We start from the raw sequence: 20,520 nt of genomic DNA on the forward strand, positions 1-20,520 counted from the left end.
TCTGTCTCATTCTCTCTCTCTCAAAGATACTAAACATTTGAAAAAAAGATTATAAAGGGGTGATGTCCTTATAATTCTCCTGCCTTCAGGGCCCACTCTATTGCACCATACCCCCTCCCTTATGATCTACAAAATTCGTGGGAGAAAGAAGAGAGAATGGTATAGAGAAAAGGTTGGAGTCAGAATCACGAGGGTCTGTTTCCCCTTAAATAAAGAGTCCAGCACATTTCTTTGGGGGAGACATGTGAGGGCTCTGTCTGTGTCAACTTCAACATTTGAGGATCCATCATGTTTTTAACTAGAAATTATCCCAAGACCCGGAGGAGACCAAGATGGCCAAGATGTTCTGTGTGGGGGTCCAAACCACACAGAACAATAAGCTTAAAATGTTGGCAAGTCTTAGGAGCAAGTGAGATGATATAAAAAGAAAAAAAAAAGGCCCTTTAGAAATTCATTTTCCAAAAAAAAAAAAAAAAGAAAGAAATTCATCTTATAATTCCCTATCACTTTACTGCTGGTGCCTTAACTCTTTCAGCTGGACAAAGTCCTGTGAACCAGATGAGAATGGTTCACTCACTGCCAACACTCATTATAATGAAGCATCATGTAGACGTCTTTGGGAGAGGGGAGGGAAGGGATGTGGTGGTGAGCCAGGGAGGGGTTTTCACTACTTTGAAGACAGGCCATTCACCCCTGACCCCTGACCCAGGAAGTGAAGTTTCAAGGCACGCGGTCAGTTCTTGGCATGCCAGAATGCGCTCCACCCCTCGCAGCAGTGGTAGCTCCTGCAGAAGGTGCCCATTCTCTTGACGGACCCCTCACTCCAATATGGCATCATAAGAGAATCCATTGCCCTCTGCGGAGCTCTATACTTCTGGGCCTTGGCAGTGGCTTCCCTCCACAGCAGCAGGGCAAACGTGTGAGCTACATATTAAAGGTCACTCAGAGGAAGCCACAGTTCCAGAGGGCTGAGCCCTGAGTGGATGGCTGGGAGACCTAGGACTAATTTTAGCTTTTTAGGTGACCTGGGACCTTGTTCCATCGAATGTGTAATGGGATTGACAGCTACCTCTCTGGCTGGGTTCACAGAATGAGTCAAGTGAATTGATGTGGAAACTGTAAAGCACTGTGCTCATGGTGACAAATGGAGATGACCGCTGGTGTTGGAGAGCCAGGTCACCTGGATTCAAATTCTGGCTCAGATGCTTATTCGTAGACTCATCTAGCCTCTTAGGGAAAAATAAAGATAATGATTGTACCAACCACATAGGTGGTTAGGGTGGTGATGATTAAGTGAGCCCACACACATAGTGCATTTAGAAGAGTGCTCGGCAAGTAGTGAGTGCTAAGACATCTGGTGATGGTGACGATACTGGAGCAGGGTGCCTTGGGGCTTGTAAGATGAGATAGGGTTAGGTAGAAGCTGGAAAAACTATCAATCAAAAGCAGTAGGCAATTTTCTTTCAAGTGGGGAATTCATCTTGGATCTGGAAACATCCCTGACTTAGAATTTGAATGATGGAGATGTAAAGTGCATAGGCCCCTTCTCCCGCCTTGGGTATATTGGGTGTTTGGCTGAACTGGTGGGAGTGGTGAGCTGGCCTCCCCCATATGGAGGTAGATTGCAGATACTTGGGTTTGCAGATTTCTAGAAGCATTTTTCACAGTGTTGACACCCTGAGCCCCAGGAAGAAATACATTCCATATCACATGGACACACTCATACTAAAAACAAAAGTTTCATGAAAACTATACCTACCCTACACTGGTATTTTCGCTCTCATTTTTGCTTTTGCTCTTGAACTCTTCAACTCTTGAAATGTCTCTCTCTCTCTCTTTTTGAATGTGCTTGGTTGTAACCCTGTAAATTGATACCATGACCCACTGATGGGTCTGGATCTAGCAGTCTTAAGGAGCTGCGCCATAAGGGAATCCACAGGAAGGGTCTGGCCCGGCCTCAAGAGTGGCCCTTTCCCCTTCAGTCTTCCCTCATGTGGTCCCTAAAGCTTTAGGATAGTTGTGTCAGAAACCGCAGCCTGGTCTTGGCTGAGTCATGGGGTGGTTCGAGAGGGGCTGCCCACACTGGTGGGCGAATAAGTGCAGAGACCCTTCTCTAGAAGGGTCTAGAGTGGCAGTTATATGAGCCACAGAGGGCAGGGAGCCTTGCATTTCAGCCTCTGCCGCAGCACACAGTAGGTACTCGGTAAAGCGAGAACAGGGGAGAGTGCACGGGACTGGAGCTAGTGCTAGGCTGTGCCCTATGACCTGGGGCCTCAGTGATCCAACCTGCAAAATGAAGGCCGTGGCCTCTAGGATCTCTCAGGAGAACATGCAGGCCATGCCACAAAGCCTGGAACTCCCTTTGTTGGGGGGAGAGACCCAGTGGGGCACATCCTATACGCGGCTTGTGCAAGGGTGAGGGGGCTCTGTGGGGGTGATGCTTTCCAGCCTCGAACTCTTCAGGCCAGATCTTGAGGTCTTGAAAGGCCTCCTCGTGGGCTCAGGTTAATGGGAATCTTCACAGATGTGGTGTCACTCCATTGAGGCTGCCTCTCCCCTGAGTACTGGAGATCCATGTGAGAGGAGGGCTGAGGAAGAGGCCTGTAGGAGAGTGGAAGGGAGGTCTGGTGACAATTCCCAAGCCTCCCCCCCAGGATGACATCAGCTTCTAAAATCCTTAGTCATGACTGGGACAGGGTGGAAGCTCCAAATTTCCTCCCTATTTAAAAAAACCAGGCCTGATTTTGTTCACTCACTCAACATATATATATATTGAACTAATATATGGCAGATACAGCAGTAGGCATACGATACAAAGATGTCAAAGGCAAGGTCCCCATCCTCCAGGAGCTTTCTGGCCTTAGTGGGGGACACAGTCAATAAGTAAGCAAGGTCCTATCCAAGAATGACAAGTGCTTTCAGGGAATAAGAAGGGGTAATAATGGAACAGAAAGTGACTGGGGTGGGGAACCTAGGAAGGAGGGGCAGAGAGAGAGAGGGAGACATAGAACCCCAAGCAGGTCTCGTGCTTGGGTCAACACAGAGCCCTACGTGGGGCTCCATCTCACGAACGTCAAGATCATGACCTGAGCCCAAATCAAGAGTCAGATGCTTAACCCACTGAGCCACCAGGCGCCCCTGTAGTTTTTACTTTTAGAGGCACATTTGGTGAGCTTTCGGGATCCTTTCAACTCCTGCAGCCTGTGGTTCAGGGAAGGGAACTTCTCACAGGTATATGAAAGGCCAGGGTAGATAGAGGAGCCAAACTGTTTCTGGTCAGGTGGCAGGATGTAGAAAGTGAGTGGGTGTACTGTGTTAGCTCAAGGCAGGGGGTGGAGGGGGGGGGCACACATAGCTCACCCAGGGGCCTGCCTCTCCGTGGCTGTCGTAGCTTCTAAAACTGATCTCGGACATGCCCTCCTTCATCCCAGGGCTCACACCCTCTCATTTCATTTCACCTGTTGTGAAGAGGGGTGCAGGGTTAGCACCCTAGACTAGGCCCATCTCTTGCTTTGGGGACCTTTCAAACAGTTGGTCTGAACACCCCCCTGGCGTATTTTATGATCCTAGGTCTTGGTTGCCTGCATCTCCACACCCCCACCCCATCCGTCTGTCCTAGGTGTGGTGGGGAGTTATTCATGCTGTGGGCGCTGGCTGGGGCCTGCTTGCCAACTGACCCCCTGGGAACGTGGGGTTTTAAAAGAGAGGCAGCTGCCGCAGTAGGAACACCCACTTAAACACAGAGGACACAGGAGCCGTGGGTCGGGCCTGTCTTCAGTGTTTTCAGCCTGAGTGGTGAGAATCAAGGTTCCCCAGAGAGCAGGAAAAATCAAGAAACCTGGTGTGTTTGCCTCCAACTTTTTTTCACCCCCTCCTCACTTCCTGCGCTGTTGGTCCCTCCTCCCCTGGCCTCAGTTTCCCTATCTATGCCATCTATTCAACGCCCCCTGGGATTTCTTTGGGAGTAGAGAAAGGTGGGTTTGAAAAGCAGCCCTGCCTACTCTCCTCTCCTCGCCCCTGCAGCGCCGGATTTCCTGCGCCGCACGTGCGGTCCTGCGCCTCAGAAGTGCCCTCGCCGGCCGGTGGCCCGGCAGATGGTCGGGGTGTCGCCGTCAGCAGAGGAGGAAGAGGGCGAGGTGGCAGCAAGGTCGCGGCCCGGCGCCGCCCCCGTCCCCATTCCCACCCCCACCCCACCCCCACCCCCCGGGCCCCGGCCGCGGCTTCCGCAGCCTCGCCCGCAGCGGCCGGTGCCCCCGCGCGCTCCTCGCCCTGCACGCCCGGCCGGCGACCCCGCTGCTTGGAGTCGCGCCCTCGGGAGCCGCAGTGCCGAGCCTCCTAGGACCCGCGGGGAGCAGCGGCGAGAGGCGACTCCCATGCGCCACCCGAGCGGAGGCCCGGGCCGCAGGCGCAGGTGAGGCAGCGCCATGGGGCAGGCGGGCTGCAAGGGGCTCTCCCAGTCGCTGTTGGACTACAAGACCGAGAAATATGTCATCGCCAAGAACAAGAAGGTGGGCCTGCTCTACCGGCTGCTGCAGGTCTCCATCCTGACCTACCTGGTGGTGTGAGTTCTCCGGGGGCTGTCGGGGGGTGGGGGAGGCGCGGGGCCGCGGCTGCCCCCTCCAGGGACCTGGGACCTGGACGAGCGTTCCTCGGGCTCAGCCAGGGGCTCTTAGGTCTAAGGGTGGCAGGTAAGGAGAGAGCCCTCTTTCCCCACCGGCTCTGGAGGTGATGAGATGTGGGCAGGGAAATCTGTGTTCCTTCATTTACCAGCCTCTCCGTGGGCAGCTCCTTCCTCTGGGCCGGGGCCCTGGGGTCGGGGCCACTCGAAAGGGGCAAAGACGCAGGGGCCTGGCTCCAGCTGTCTCTCTGGGAGCCTCCCTGGTCTCTTTGGTGCAGGCCCAGGCACCGGGTGGGTTATTTATAATCACTGAGCTCAGTGGCAAGCTCCTGGCCGGGACAACTCAGCAGCCTGGTATGTCCCAGCACTCCCTTCTGGTCAACTCAGCACACCCCAGTCGGGCGGCCTCTCTGGTGTCCCGCTGGGGGTCCTGCCCTGAGGCCCTCTACCGGGCACCCAGCCGGACCTTCTGCCTCTACCTTTCCCCCCTCCCACCTGGCGGGAGCTGGCACCATGGGCAGAGGGGGCAGCTCCTTGGAGTTGCTCGGCCAGGCACTGTTCAGTACCCTCGCCCCCAAGGAGGGAGGGAACAGGTGGAGGGAGGAAATGACACCAGATGTCTGGGAGGCTGGTGTGCCTCTTTTGCTGCTTCAGTAAATGCTGTTGAGTCCCTACTATTTCCAGACGGGGAGGAATAGTTGAGTCCCTACTATTTCCTGACGGGGTGGCTGGGAGCGCCACCCTGACCTCACTAGGAGGCCAAGTGCCCCCACTGCCCCAACTGCCTGTGGAGCTTCATCCCTAAGGCACCCGCATGCCTCTCACCTGAGGGCCTTTGGACATGCTGTTCCTCAGCCACATGCGGCTTTACGCCTCTCCTTGGTTAGCGCCCGCTCATGCTTCAGACCCACATTCTCGAATAACTCTGATGCATTCCACAGGGATCGTTTGCTTAATGCCTGACTCCCGTCCATTCTGGAGACACTATGAAGGCAGGCAGGGCCTGGCATCACCTAACTGCTAGGAAGTAGGTGTGAAATGAATGAATGAATGAGTGAATGAGTGTTGTTCCCTGAGAATTTGCTCAATGTTTCTGTCCAGGCTGGGCCCAGTTTGTGCCTACTAATGTTGGCTCACTGTCCCGGCCCTCTCAGGGTTCCTTGGAGACAAGGAGAATCTAGGGCTTAGGACATAGCAGGTCTGCCTCCAGAGATGAAGAGGGTGGGCACATTTTGGTTGGCACCTGCTATGCAAAGAACCCTTACTGGCATCATGGGAGGTGAAGGCCATCCCCCATCACTCCTGCATGACCTCAGGCAGGCAGCTTCCTGCCCTCTCCTGGCCTCCCAACTTTCCCAAGCGGTCAAGCTGTATAGTCTCTAACCTTAACAGTCACGTCACCAGTAAGTTGATGAGTTGTATTTATTGAGCTCTTCCCTGGCCTGGCACTCACTGCGCTAAGCAATTTACATGTGCCATCTCATTGAAAAAACAAATTTTTTTTTGATATTTTGAAATAATTTTAGACTTACAGAAAGGTTACAAGAGTAGCATAAACTTTTTGAAACGTCCTTCACCTAGATTGCTCAGATGTTAACATTTTACTACGTTTGTGTTGTCCTTTTCCCTTTTTCTCTCCACACACGTGATGTGTGTGTATATATGCAATTTTTTGTGTTTAAGAGTAAGTTGCAGACATTATGCCCCTTTACCACTAAATACTTTGGTGTGTATTTCTTAAAACCAAGGAATTCTCTTATTTAATTAACCAAGTACAGCTATGGAAATTAGATAATTAACATTGAATCAATATTATTTTCTAACCTACAGACCTTTTGTAAATGGTTCCAATAATTACCTTTATTTATTTTTTATTAAAAAATTGTTTTTATTAAGTTTATTTTTGAGAGAGAGAGAGAGAGAGCGAGCAAGAGAGAGAGCATGAATGGGGGAGGGGCAGAGAGAGAGGGAGACACATAATCCCAAGCAGGCTCCAGGCTCCAAGCTGTCAGCACAGACCTGACACAGGGCTTGAACTCACAGACCGCGAGATCATGACCTGAGCTGAAGTTGGATGCTCAACCGACTGAGCCACCCAGGCACCCCTAATAATTACCTTTAATAGAAAAAAAAAAAAAATCTGAAATCCTGCCTTGCATTCATTTGTCTTATCTCCTTAGTCTCCTTTAATCTGTAATTGTACCTGAGACTGTCTTTGTATTTCATGACACTGATGTTTTTTGTAGAGTGCAGGATTTTTATTTTATTACAGTTTTTAAATTGAAGTAAAATTCACATAGTATGTAACGCACCGTTTCAAGCATTTAAAATTATCCGATTCAGTGGCTTTTAGAATACTCACCATGTTTACAACTATCACCGCTATCTTATTTCAGAACCTGTCCATCACCCCAGGAGAAAACCCGTAACTAACTGCTAGCAGTGGGCTGGCATTCTCCCTTACTTCACTTAACAGAATGTTTCCAAGGTTTACCTATGCTGTCGCGTATATCAGTCATTCATTCCTTTTATGGCTGAACACGATCCCACTGTATGGATAAACCGCGTTTTGTTTCTCTGTTCTTCTGTGTGGACAGACATTTGGGTTGTTTCTCCCTTTTGGCTGTCACAGACAACATTGCCGAGACCATTCATGTGCAAGTTTTTGTGTGCATGTGGGTTTCCAGTTCTCTGGGGTGTATATTTTGGAGTGAAGCTGCGAGGACAGATCATTACCTTCTGAGGAACGGTCAGACTTTGCCACAGCAGCTGTACCGTGGCAAGTACCCGTTTCTCTGCAGCCTCACCAACACTCGTTATTTTCCTTCTTTTAACTGGGTTATTTGTGTTTTTTATTGCTGAGTTGTAAGAGTTCTTTATATGGTCTGGGTACCAGACCCTGACCAGCTATCTGATTAGCAAATATTTCTCCCCTTCTGTGGGTTATCTTTTCATTTGCTCAACAGTGTCCTTTGAGGCACAAAAGTTTTTAATTTTGATGAAGTTCCACTCATCTATTTTTCTTTTATTGCATGTGTTTTGGGTGTCAAAGAGTATAGGATTTTGTACTCTTTTGTAGAATGCCCCAGGTTGGATTTGTCTGAGGTGTCCTCATGATTAGTTTCAGGTTATGCCCCATTTCCTTTAACTGTCCTCACACCCCTGGAGGGAGGCACTGTTGTCCCTGTGCTGACCCCCGGAGTTCATCGGCCCTCCTGAGGTCACATCACCAGCACAGGGGTGAGCGGGCTGGCAGAGCCTGGGCCAGCTTCAAGGCCTTAGCCCCTGAGGGCAGCCATCTTCCTGCTCTCAGGGTTGCTTGTCGCCTCTGCTGCTTGCAGGACCGGGTCTCAGGCAGCAGTGCCGTCGTGGCCCCTGCCCAGGAGCTGGGGAAAGGTGAATACCCCGGGGAAAACTCCCAGAGGGCAGCAGTGACGCTGATGCCCACCTGCTGGGCCCTCTTCCCACAGGTGGGTGTTCCTGGTGAAGAAGGGTTACCAAGACACCGACACCTCCCTGCAGAGCAGTATCATCACGAAAGTCAAGGGCGTGACCTTCACCAACACCTCTGAGCTCGGAGAGCGACTTTGGGATGTTGCGGACTACGTCATCCCACCCCAGGTCTGAGCCCCACCCAGCACTGGGACCTCCGCTAGTAGGGCTTGGCTCGGGGTGGGTCACATAGGAAGCTGATGAGGTACCCAGGGACTTCATCGATTTTCTCCCTTGGCCCGGGACAGCTGCCAGGGTTTGCAGATGGAGACCCTGCACAGATCCTTCCCCCAACACCAACCCCTTGTCCTCCTTGACTGCACCTATGGGACCGCTCCCTTCCCAACAAACCCTGAGCCTGTAGAGACCAAATGGGGCCCCAAGGAGTTCCAGATCAGTGTGAGTCAGGTGGCCTGGCACAGAGAACTGCTCCCGTACATTAGCTGCTGCCCTTGGGAATGGCTCCCTGGCCTATTCACAACTGGCCCGGGCCAGGGCCTTGGCCACCCTGTCAGTACCTCTTCTCCCAGATCTGGGCTTAGATCCCAGGGGCTGAGGTCAGAATAGGGATCCGTGGATGGGGCCAGTTTGGGGTTGTGGGCCTGAAAGGGAGCTATCAAAGGACATCTACTCAAGGACTTCAGAACCAGTGGGCAAATGGGTGGGATCCACTGATTTTGTGGCCCCGTTGTCCTCAACACCCCCTGCCAGGAATCCTGGGAAGGAGGGTCCCCGAGAGGGTAAGAGGATGTCCCTCAACCCCTCTCTGGCTTCTCAGGGAGAGAACGTCTTCTTTGTCATCACCAACTTGATCGTGACCCCCAACCAGCAGCAGAAAACCTGTGCTGAGGTTTGATTTGGTGCAGAAAGCTGGGGGTGGGGGAGGTGAGCCTCCATCAGTGGTTGGGGTCTACCCTTCTCCTGACGTAGGGGTTTCTGCCCCCTTCCAATGCCCGGAGGATATGTACACTGGAGCACAGACCTGCATCGCTTGGGGGGAGAGAAGCAGGTTTCCCAGGGTGTGTGTGGCCCCACTCAGGGGAGGAACCCCCGTCCCAGCTCCTGGGGTGGGACCTTGGTTCTGAACTGGAGCCCCTGCAGGGGAACGCCCAGCCAGGTGCCCCTTCTCTTCCGGCAGAGTGAAAGCATTCCGGATGCCTTGTGTTACAGAGACAGTGACTGCCCTCCTGGGGAGCCCGTTGTGGCTGGAAATGGTGAGGCCTGGAATGGCGGGGTTGGGAGCAAAGCGGGGGGATTGGAGCCAGGAGGCTTATAGCATTGTTCCCGTCCCAATCTTGCAGGAGTGCGGACTGGCCACTGCCTTCGGGTGGGGAACATGCAAAGGGGCACCTGCGAGATCTTCGCCTGGTGCCCAGTGGAGACAAAGTCCAGGCCAGCGTGAGTGGCTATGGCCTCGGGACCCTGAAGAGCTACCTGGGCAGTGAGCGGGTCTCAGCCTGATGGTGGAGACATGTGTACTCTGAGATCCTCTTTCTGAGGACGCCCCACAAAGGCCTGAGGATCACCCCTACATGAACAAATTGGTGGTCCTCGGCAAAGGCTCCAGGGGACCCAGGGAGCAGGCAGGCTTCAGTCGTGCCACAGGCCTGGGGGGATGTACAGAGGAAGCAGGGCCAGGGCCTCCTGGACAGACTGTCCTGGCTTGATTTGCAGGAAGCCACTCCTGGGCAAGGCTGAAGACTTCACCATTTACATAAAGAACTTCATCCGTTTCCCCAAATTCAACTTCTCCAAGTATGTGGGACTTGGTTCCCGGGGATCTAGGGCCTGCCTCCTTGTTCACTGTGCGCATGGGCGTGTGCGACATCTGCATGTGAACGAACCACTGGGTGATGCTGGGGCACGCCTCCCCTCTGCTGTGGGAGGGGCGTTCTGTCCTTGAATGGAGGAGGGTGCTGAGGAGGAGTAGTCAGGACTTGAGTAGGGGCTGAAGTCGGGGACTCAGCCTGGGCCAGGTAAAGGCCCTGGGACTCCTGCGTCAGTCAGGCTGTGTCTGGCCCGGGAACAGCCAGTCTTGGCTTCATTTCACTGTCTGTTCGTGGCCTCCATCCAGGACCAATGTGCTGGACACCAAAGACAAGGCTTTCCTGAAGTCCTGTCACTTTGGCCCCGAGAACCCCTACTGCCCCATCTTCCGACTGGGGTCTGTGGTCAGCTGGACGGGGAGCAACTTCCAGGAGATAGCCCTGCAGGTGGGTAGCATGCACTCAGGGAGCCCTGCCTGGGGGCTCGCGGGCCCAAGAGCTCTGGGCCTGGGCCCAAGAAGAGGGTGGTGAGGAGGGGGACGCCTGGGGTTGAGTGGTAGTGCAGAGTTCCCTGCCACAGGGACTCACTGTCTTCAGGATTAGCTCTGACGCACAGCCTGTCAGAACCCAGGCACTCAGTGAAATGCACAGCGAGCATCTGCTGTTTGGTTCGCAGTCCTTGGGGACATCAGTTGAAACTGAGCCCGAAGGAGCCCCACTGGTGCGTCCGGCTGTCATGTAAGGTGCTGGCTCCAGTAGTTCCCTTCTCCTTGGAAGCATGAAACAGGGGACTTGGGGGATGGGGGCTGCCAGCAAAGTGCTTTTCTCAGCCTCTCCAAAGGGACCTGGAGCTTCTGCCTTCCTCCTGGGAGGATGCTCCGGCGGGGCTGACCCGTGGCCTGAGCACTTTCCCCATCTTGTCCAGCTCTCGGTGAAGAGCCGGTCTGTGACTTCTGCCCATCTCCACAAAGTTCTGTGCACTAATTCTTGTCTCTTCTTCATCAAGGGTGGTGTGATAGGAATTCAGATTGAATGGGATTGTGATCTTGATAAAGCTCCTTCTGAATGCAACCCTCGCTATTCTTTTAGCCGTCTGGACAACAAATTTTCAGAAAACTCAATCTCCTCTGGGTACAACTTCAGGTAACTGGGGCTAGACTTGCTGTCTTGTGACCCTGGCCACATTTTGTCCTTTTCTGGGTGCCAGCACTATGACACCCCTTACTGGGGGGAGGTTGTCAGAATGGGAGGTGTAGGGAGAAGGAGCTGAGGAGAGGTGAGAGGTGCCAGCTGGGAGCATCACTGGGAGAGGAGAGAAGTTCCTGTCACCCTGTGGGTTCGCCAGGAAGCCGAGGCTTAGCTTCTTAGCTCAGTCACTTCCATCAGTGCTGTAGTGGCCCTGGGTTGGCCCAGTGTGTCGTGGGAAAGCCCTTGCCTCTTGGGGGATGTCTGTAAGGATTTCAAAGATCTGGATGAGTCTTTACCATAACGTTAGCAAGAGGGTCTCCAACCTCCCCGGGGGTGCTCATAAATCTCCAAAGCGGCCTGGTATGTGTTGCCAAGCACAGAAGGTCTCCCCTGGGCCATGTCTCCCCTAGGTTTGCCAAATATTACCGAGATGGAGCTGGAGTGGAGTTCCGCACCCTCATGAAGGCCTATGGGATCCGCTTTGATGTGATGGTGAATGGCAAGGTGTGTGGGTGTATCTCCCATCCTGAGGCTGGGCAGGTCTGGAGTGGGGCATGTTGGGAGTACCTAGGAATCTTGCTGTCCGCCCTTCCTTGTTCACCCTGCTGTGTTTCTCTGTGCTACAGGCAGGGAAGTTCAACATCATCCCCACAATCATCAACATTGGCTCTGGGGTGGCGCTCATGGGTGCTGTGAGTACCTCCTTCCCCTCACCTTCACCCTCTGAGCACTGGCCGGGGAGGGGGACACTGCTCCAGAGGTGCTGTCCTTATGCCTCAGAAAGAATAAGAACGGGCGAGGTCAGTGGGATGCGGGTAAAGAGGGCTTTCTGGGACTTGAAACCTGCCAACAGCCCCAGGTGGCAGTGACTGACTGACTTTCTCTTTCCAGAGCCAGAGAGGTATCTGCCTGGAGCTCTGGAGCTGGGGGCGGGGCTGGGGTTCTCTGGGATCCTGGGTCAACCCTGAACTTCTAAGCTTCATCTCCACTGCTGCTAAAAAGAAGCAGGATCCAGCTATATGCAGGGCTGCTCAGCTGTGGCCCTACTGCTTATGCTCTTCTGTGTGGGGCCACCCTGTGTGCTGTGAGATGATTAACAGCATCGCACTACCTCCCCGCTAGATGCCCACAGTGCTTTCTCTCCCCCTTGTGAAAGCCAGAAATGTCTCCAGAAATTGCCACATGTCCCCCGGGGAACAAAATCACCCCCGGTTGGAAATCCGGGGGCTAAAAAGATGAGCATTAAGGGAGTCAGGCTGTGGTCCTTCCTCAGATCTGTCCAGCTGGGCCCAGAGGGACGCACAGGAGAGGAAATAGTTGCTGGAGGGTGGGCAACACTTTCCCCCGAATCTCTTGTCATGCCCCTTTTTTCTTCTGGAAGTTTTTTTTAAAGACATGGGAGCTGTCCGTGGGTGGCCCCTGCCCATCCTGGCAAGCTCCTTGCCAGGGTTTCCGGCAGCCTCATCCTCTTGGCCCTACTGGAGGCCTCTGGCAGGACCTAGGATGGACTTTTTATTGAGGCCAGGAAAACCGTGTAACAGTATCAACAAGTCAGGGGATTCAGCAAGGCTGTTCTCCTGAGAGGTGGTGGGTGACAGTGAGCCCCAAAGGATTCCATTGTTAGGGAATCCTGTGTTTGCTTATGTAACTTTCTTAGAGAGGGGCCACTGTCAGCCATTACTTTCTTATAATGTGGGTAAATCGGAACACGAGCGCATGGGGTACATACCTGTGAAATCAAGGTAATGGGAAAGGTGGTGGCAGAGGCTGGGTTGGGTGGAGTGTTCTCTGTGGAAGGAGGAGTTGATAAATAACATTTGGGGCATCTGGGCAGGGGCGGGGGAAGAGTTGTGCAGTGCCCTGAGTCAGAGGCCCAGGTCTCCCTTGGCCCACCCCCCCTGCTTCATCCCTTCCTCTTTCTGGTAGGAAACACCCCCACCCCTCCGGGCTGCGGCTGGAGTGGCCCTCTGGTGGACGAGACGGGCGTGTGCACCATGCGCTCTGGTCCGAAGCCCCTGTGAACAGGTGTGGGTGGGTTCCCCTGAGTTAGCTCCGTCCTCAACCTCATCCTGTCGTTCGCCCCATCCCTGACCACCCCTGTCATTCTTGTTCTTCAGGTCCTCTCCAGCCCGTCTCTCACACTGACTACCAGAAAGAACGTTAGAAATTTCTAGAATGCCACAGTTCTGTGTCTGCCCCTATTCAAGGCCTCCCCCTGAGGGATTAAGACCAAGGCCTCAAAGGCATTATAAGAAAATTTTCAGGCTGGTCCCCATGTCCCCATCCCCATCTCCAGAAGTGTCTCTTGCTTTTGCAACACGGGCCCTCTGGGATTTCCTTTGCTCCCTCTGCAATGCCTGTGCTCAGTAGACATTTGTTGAAGACATGATTGGATGGGGTCAGGGCAACGCGGGGGTGCCTGGCCTGATAGAGCAGATGGAGTCCATCTGCTAACTCCGGGCTAACTTTGGCTGTACCACGGACAAACTTTGTGGCCTTGGACAAAGGTGCCTCTTTCTGAGCTCAGTTTCCTATCTATTGATTGGAGATAATGGTGCTCTTTAGGGGTTGTTGTAGGGTCCGACGGAAGGTACTGTGTGTCAAATGGCAGGGTGCTTTCTGGAAACCTAGGATTCTGAGTCAGGAACCCTAACTCTTTTGCTGCAGGGGGCTTTCTTCTGTGACTTGGTACTTATCTACTTAATCAAGAAGAGCCACTTTTACCGAGACAAGAAGTACGAGGAAGTGAGGTCAGTTATGCTTCTTCCCCTGCAGCCTGGGGGGACCTTTGTGGGGGCCCCCTTGATCAGAGCTCCCCTCCCTGGCCTAGAAACTTTACCCTGGTTGGATGGTAATGCTTGGTGTGTGACGGCAGGGCCATTGGGAGCTCCCCTGGAAGGGCCGCGGAAGGTGGAATGTTCTGAGAACATGCTTTACAGAGCTGGATTCTGCCTCAGAGCAGCTGGCAGAAGAAAAGGCCTCCAGAGGCCATGGGCAGGGGACCTGGTTTCCAGGCCTGACTCTGCCGCTATCTGCCATGTGACTTCAGACAAGTCCTCGGACAAGCGGCCTCCTTGGGCCTCAGTTTCTCTCTCCGTGAGCGTGCTAGCACTTATGTTTTAGGATTCTTGGACTTGGTAGTCCTGGTTGGCTGGGGTTGAGGGAAGCTGGAGTGGTAACGGAAGAAAACGATAGATTTCTTGTTTTTTCCTGTGGGGGCCATTTCCAGGCTCTCTCGGGCCCTGAGCGTGGTGGTGTGTATGCGTGTATTCATAGCAGCAGAACATAGTATGAGTGGGAAACCCTGATGTCTGTGGGCAGACTGGAAGGGGAAAGGGGCTCTGACCCAGCCATTCTGGAGGAGCTGGGATCAGAATGAGCAATTGCAGATGGTGGGCTCCAGATGGGCACCTGGGCACTCCCTCCACCCCACCGCAGCCTGGGACAGCAGGTGGAGGGTCAGCCTGCATCACTTGCCTGGACTGAACCCAGCCCTGATGCAGGCTGAGCCCTCAGCCCTGACCCTGGTCGCAGACGGAGCCCTCATTGCCCATGCCTCCTGGCTGAGCTGCTGGAGGAAGAGGGGTGCCCCCCATAGGGCGAGGGGCTCTACAGGGCCTGCCCCACGCCCCCACCCCGCCAGTCTGGGGAAGGTGGGCTGGGCTCTGCAGGCCAGGGTTAACTGGGTCCTGTCCTGCCCAGCGTCCTACGGGTCCTGGCTGAGTCCTCGCAACAGGACGGGACCCCAGAGGCAGAGGAGGCGGTGGCGGGGCCTGGGTTGGCCGAGCAGCCGGAGGCACAGCACGGAGGTGGCAGCCAGAAGGAGAATGGCTGCCCGCCAGGTGAAGGGCTGCTGGGCTGAGGACCCGAGAACGAGCCTTGCAGAGACGGCCTGGCCCTCTCCTCTCCTCCCTGCTCCAGGGTGACCTGGACACAAGGCAGGACATCCGGGACGCAGGAGCACCCACCCAAGCTGGACTTTGTGGGGGACAGGGGTGCTTTAGCTCCTTTGTGATCCCCATTATTTCCTCAACACCCCTAAGTTACCACAAAGCAGTCTGCTTGCCGTGCTATGCCAGAATTAAGACAAGAGTACGATGTCATTTCCTCAGGCTTTCTCTGCCTGGCACCTCTCTGAGCTCTTTGTTTGTATGAACCCATTTCAGCAACTTAATGAGGTGGACACTCACAGTCCCTGTTCTAATGAGGAAACCGAGGCAAGAAAGGTTGTGGCTTGCTCAAGTCACACAGCTAATAAATGGCAGAGCTGGGATTTGAACCTAGTCAGTATGTCTCTAGAATCCAGTTCTTCTCCATGATACTTTTCTGCCTTATGAAGCCCCCCATTCCCCTACTCCTCATCAGATGCCTTCCAGAAATTCTGGAGCTGCCCTCGCCTTAGGAGGGTGGTGGTATGTTGACAGGTGGGCCTGCAGGCTGCCCTTCCCTGGGGAGCCTGGCCATATCTGCAGATGCGACCTCAGCCTGGTGCAGGAGGCAGCCCTGGGCTGGGTCAGGAGGCTGGCCTTAGGCCTCTCCTTCTGCCTGTGTGTCCTTGAGCAGGTACGTGACCCGTTTTGGGCCTGTAAACGCCCTTTATTTCCCCAACTGGGGGCTGCACACAGAGGATCCTCTTGCTCAGTCAGGCTGGGCTGCTAACTCTCCTTTTGTAAACCATATCCATTTACTGGCCCGGACCGGGGGACTTTCCTCTGGTTCCCAGCTTTCATTCTTTGTTGACTCAGGGACTGGCAGCTTCCAGTGGGGAGCTGGGCCTGTGCAGGGCAGGAGTGAGAAATGGACTGGGAAGGAGAGGCAGGCAAAGGAGGGAGAGAAGTGAGGAAGACAGAGACGGGGCTGTGGCATGGAGGCAGGGAGGCTGGGGTCCTAGCAGCAGCTCCCAATGTGCTCCCTGAGCTCCTCAGCCTGTGAGAGGGAAGAATGACCACCCCGCTGGTGTTGGCTGTGGGAGGCCCGGGTGCCCTCAGGGTGCCACCACAGGGCAGCTGCTCATTGCTGGTACAGCTCCGGAGGCCCCGGCCCGAGCACCAAATGGACCTGGGCTGTGGCCAGGGACTCCGCCAGTCTGCCCGTCTCTGAGAACTCTCTGTCTGCAGTGCCACCAGCGAGGGGCTGCCGCGGGTGGAGTCTGCCCTTAGGGAGGCTTGCCCTCTTCACAGGGTCCCCAGTTGTCCTCTGTGTGCCCCCTACTCCCCCCACACAGGTCTGGCCACCCGGGGAATGGAAAGGTGAATGTGGAGCAGCTACAGAACCTGCAGACAGCAGAGGCATAGCCAGAGGTGTTCGCTGAGAGCAGATTTGGTGAAGATGTTGCGGCAGAACCGCCTGCAGCTCTGAACTGAAAACTCTTTGTGTTTGCGTGGGACAGGTGTTTCCGGTCACAGCCATCTCTTCTGCACCTTGGGATCTTACTACAAGCTTTTCGTTGTGTGTCAGGGGAGGGAAGCCTCCTAGTGGCCAGTGTGGCTCGGATCTAGAAGAGGAGGACTTGGAGAGGGAAGCGGGGAAGGCCAGGGGCCTGAGTGGTACTCGAGTGTTTTCATTTTTCCGAGAACTCCGTTCATTCATTCATTCACACAGTGAATGCTATGTGCTGTGGGCTGTGCCCTATCCAAGAGATCCTTAAATGAGATGCTGACCTGGCCCCCGGGTGCGGGGAGCACACGTGTAATTCCTTCCAGAGCCAACAGACGTCACATCCTGGCTCAGCCACTCTGGCCTTCCTCCAGCCTCTAGCTGAGACTTTCACAAATCCCTGTTGAGAATGATGGCTCCTCAGAGAAAGACTTTGGCCGGCATCCAAGGGGACATTTGGCCTTGCCCTCAGGGATAAAATAATAGGTGGCCAAGGAAGCAACCAGGGAAGGACTGGGCCTGGAAAGAGGCAGCTAGCCCTTGAGGGGAGAGGCAGCCTCTGAGGGTTTCCAGGTAAGGTGGGGAAGGGGAGGCAGGGAGGCTTCTGCTCCAGTCCTCCTGCCTAGCCTCAGGAAGCTCTGGGCATAGTGTCTCCCCCAAACGGGAGACCAGCTGCCTGGGTTGTTTCTCCCTTGCGGTTCTGTGGGGCTGAGTGTCCCTACCCGGCTTCCCTCGCTTTCTCCTCATAGGCGGGGTCTGAAGGGCTAAGGAGATAAGAATAGGTGGAGCTCACTTGGCAGGTGGAAGCAGTTGTTAACAGGGAGGCCCTCGCCCCTCACCCCAGCCTCTCTCCCTACCCTCCTCCTTCCCAGCCCCACACTGCTGAACTATGCTGCTTCCCCCATTTAGTGGCTGCAGAGCCTCGCTACTCACTCAGAGGTGTGGCCTGTGGACCAGCAGCAACAGCATCACCTGGGAGCTTGTTGGAACGGCAGTCTCTGCCCCCTCCGTCGTCCTCCGAAATCAGAATCTGTGTTTCAACAAGACTTCGGGTGATTTGTACGAACGTTCACGTGTGAGAGCACTGGTTAAGGAGATACGCAGCGCCTGGTTCTGAGGGAGAAGGCCAGCTTTGGCAGCCGCTGCGGATTTCAGGTCAGACTTACACACATTCTACTTTGAGAGCAAGAGGATTCCACCCCACCCCCACCCCCGGGAAGGTGACATTATGCTCAATGCATTTAAAGTAAAATATTTTGACTAGATAATACTTATATGATTCAAAAACCAAACAAAAGGTACAAAAGAATAGACAGTGAAAAGCCTGCCTCCCACCCCTGTTCCCCAAGGCGACGTTACTGATGCCAAGAGGCTCTACTGTTTTGCTGAGAATCTGCTTGGTTGCTTGTGCCCTCTCTCAGGAAATGAACTTTTCCTGATGGCTGCAACGTCCCATCATGTCTCCTCTGTCAGGAAGGGACACGATGGAATACAGTGAAGTACCGGGCTAGCTCCCTTCTCCCTCTCCCACCGTCTGAGGAGTCCTCGTGTAAACCCAAGGGGAGAGACCTATAGCTCATCACTAACTGTTGTCTGGTCTGCTCGGTAGCAAAGGCCTGTGGGGCTGCCTGTGGCTCAGCAAGCTCCATGGTTGCTTTGCACAGCTCCCCGGATGCTAAGGAGTGTCCTCTTTGGAAGTGCTCTCTCTGGGCCTCCCTCAGGCCAGAAGGCTTTGGTTCTCCTCTGCACACAGAGGAGGCGGGAAGCATCCTTCCACCGACCGGGGCCTTTGGAGAGGGACAGAGGGGCTTGCCAAAGGCTTTGCCACTGGAGCAGGGCATGGTCCCCGAAAAAGGAAGCTTGCTCCTTCTGGAGCAAGTGGCTCCTTCACTCTGGAGTGGTAACCTGTCAACAACCCACCTGCTCTCTGAATAGAAAGTGAAAAATCTGGGTGATCTACTATGGTGTTTCACTTCCTCACTAAAGCAAACCCTAGGATTTGATATACTTTTACATTTGGGAGGAAGCAGAAAGGGCAGGGGTCATGACTGCTTAGGGGTTGGTCTGGTTTCTTTTAGCCTGTTTTTGGAATTGCTTTGCGGCAGCCATATAACCTGGGGGAAATTGTACTATTCGTTTTACACTGGAATGAAAATGTCTCCCTACAGTTTTCATTCAGTTGGTAAATATTTATTGAGTACCTGTTGTCAGGTGATGGACTAAGTCTGGTAACAGTTGTGAGAAACACAGAAACTGTCCCTGCCCAAGTGCTTACAGTCTAGGAGGTGAGCCTTAATCAGTGGTCACACATAGAATCACAGACTGAATTTTCAGTGGAGTAGCCAGAGGTTTCCCCTAGGACGTGACATATAAGCCTAAATCTGAAAGCAGTCTAGTTGATGGGGGAAGCATTCCAGGTAAGGGAACCACATGTGTAAAATAAATGCTTTGACATGAGGAGTAACTGAGGAGCTGGATGGAGATAGTGTGACTGAAGCTGGTTTTATGAGGCTTTCTTTCCATCAACTCTCTTTAATCTTAAGGGCTGCCCCCATTAAACTTCACTGCCACAGAGGACCTAACCTAATGGTTTCAAGTCCAGCCAAGCTTTCCAGGTGGCCTCCCCTACATGTCATGGGTCTTGTGCTCAGAAAAGCCAGTGACCCCATTACAGCTTCTGGATAGTGTTGCACACTGCCAGTTTCCTTGCTTTTGCACAGCTCCCCACTACCCCCTCTTTCTTTGCATAATCTTGGTGCATGAATGGGAGGTTCATAAATCTTACAGAAACTGGCTTTGAAATGGCAAGTGAAGTGGGAACTCGAGCTCTGTTTGGGAGAGTCCCTTTCTCTCAGGACACCAGTTGCCTCACCAGGTAGATGAGCACGCCAGCCTCTACAGAGCTCCTGTCCGTGCTGACATTACAGGATCACCTGAACCGTCGCCTATGCTTACATTCAGGCCGTGGCCTAAAGCCATCTACCTAGTAGTTTCCTAATGATTAATTCCATGCCTTGGGAGTGCCATGATGCTGGCTAACGGGATTTGAAAACTGGGTGCTACCAACGTGCCATCAAGAGGACGAGCCATGAAAGAGCTAAGTGCCCTCTACTCCTGATGCAGGGGTCACCAGGACTGACCAGTCATGGCTGCCTTTTTGCTACCATCCCATCAGCTCTTTCTCCGTGGCTTGCTGCCCTACTGGGGGACCAGTTGTAAAGGGGGAACATGACTTCCTCCAGGTGTCTAAGCACCCCAGCTGTGGACGACAGTGCCCTGCAGAGTCCCTAAATCACCCCACTTGGAATGGCATCTTGCATGTCTGGAAAAGGGCTCCACCTGGTTGCTACCCACTCCCCTCCACCCAAATGACACTTTTCTCAGAGCATACTCTCCAGTGGACCCAAGAGCACTGTCTCCAAAAGGCACACCTTTCTCCCAGCTCTTTGTTTCCCCTTAGGCCAGTGCACAGAATTAAAGGAGGAAAGATGGCAGCCAATATCTGAGACCTGCCCCATAAATGTATTCTGATATTTTTATTTGGTTATAAAACAATAAAAAGTTTTAACTGTAAACATGTCTTGATTTTTTTTTCCCTTCAAGTCTTAGTCACCCCGTGTTTTAGAGGAAAATGTAAGGAGAAAGTGACCCCTAAAGAGGCAGACACAAACAATTAATAAGCAATATATTATGTTCCTTATTCTCTTGCAAAGAAATTCAAATGGAAATAAGGAAACTCTTTAAATGAGCAAACATTAAAGGACTAGGAAGGCACTGATAAAACTGGTAATTTTCATTCAATGAGTGTAATTTGATAAAACTCTGGAAAGCATTTGGAATCAAGCTTTTATCTTGTTTTAGGAGCTTATTAAGTTCCCTGAAAACAATATAGACATGGATATTCTGTTTGCAGTATTTTTTTCTAACAGTTAACATTTCAAACAACCTTAACTGCCTAGAGATAGAGAAATAGTTAAGTGAATCAGTTCACTTATTCCACCCCCTCACCCGCCCCCATATCCAGTAGGACTCTCCCGTTACTCCACATCTGGAGTGAATCTTCTCTTATCCACTCAGAGA

General features: G+C 53.3%; 1 protein-coding gene across 10 annotated transcripts; it reads left to right on the forward strand.

Moving 5' to 3' along the window:
* The first annotated feature begins 1,854 nt into the window (after positions 1-1,854).
* Positions 1,855-20,015, forward strand: P2RX5 (purinergic receptor P2X 5). 10 transcript variants are annotated; one of them, XM_043583393.1, is made up of 14 exons: positions 1,855-4,561; positions 8,089-8,239; positions 8,889-8,960; positions 9,249-9,324; positions 9,412-9,508; positions 9,785-9,865; positions 10,185-10,323; positions 10,883-11,019; positions 11,475-11,568; positions 11,691-11,756; positions 12,991-13,089; positions 13,732-13,814; positions 14,767-14,906; positions 16,454-16,728. In XM_043583393.1, exons 1-14 carry the CDS (start codon positions 4,425-4,427, stop codon positions 16,537-16,539), a joined length of 1,458 nt encoding a protein of 485 aa, XP_043439328.1. In that variant the 5' UTR covers positions 1,855-4,424; the 3' UTR covers positions 16,540-16,728. The 10 variants fall into 10 exon arrangements, with proteins under 10 accessions (XP_043439328.1, XP_043439320.1, XP_043439319.1 ...); XM_043583385.1 differs by lacking the exon at positions 12,991-13,089 and having other exon boundaries at positions 1,858-4,561; positions 16,289-16,728; XM_043583384.1 differs by lacking the exons at positions 12,991-13,089; positions 14,767-14,906; positions 16,454-16,728 and adding exons at positions 17,350-17,595; positions 17,862-20,015 and having other exon boundaries at positions 1,859-4,561.
* Positions 20,016-20,520: the final 505 nt, after the last annotated feature.

The sequence above is a fragment of the Prionailurus bengalensis genome, chromosome E1, assembly GCF_016509475.1.
Source record: "Prionailurus bengalensis isolate Pbe53 chromosome E1, Fcat_Pben_1.1_paternal_pri, whole genome shotgun sequence".
Classification (NCBI taxonomy): domain Eukaryota; kingdom Metazoa; phylum Chordata; class Mammalia; order Carnivora; family Felidae; genus Prionailurus; species Prionailurus bengalensis.

Bases quoted from the DNA above. Each gene is read 5' to 3' on its own strand.
- P2RX5 (XM_043583393.1), top strand. From the start codon at position 4,425: ATGGGGCAGGCGGGCTGCAAGGGGCTCTCCCAGTCGCTGTTGGACTAC. The intron at 11,569-11,690 runs GTGTGTGGGTGT...TCTGTGCTACAG, and splicing joins ATGTGATGGTGAATGGCAAG to GCAGGGAAGTTCAACATCAT. The intron at 14,907-16,453 runs GTGAAGGGCTGC...TGCGTGGGACAG, and splicing joins GGAGAATGGCTGCCCGCCAG to GTGTTTCCGGTCACAGCCAT.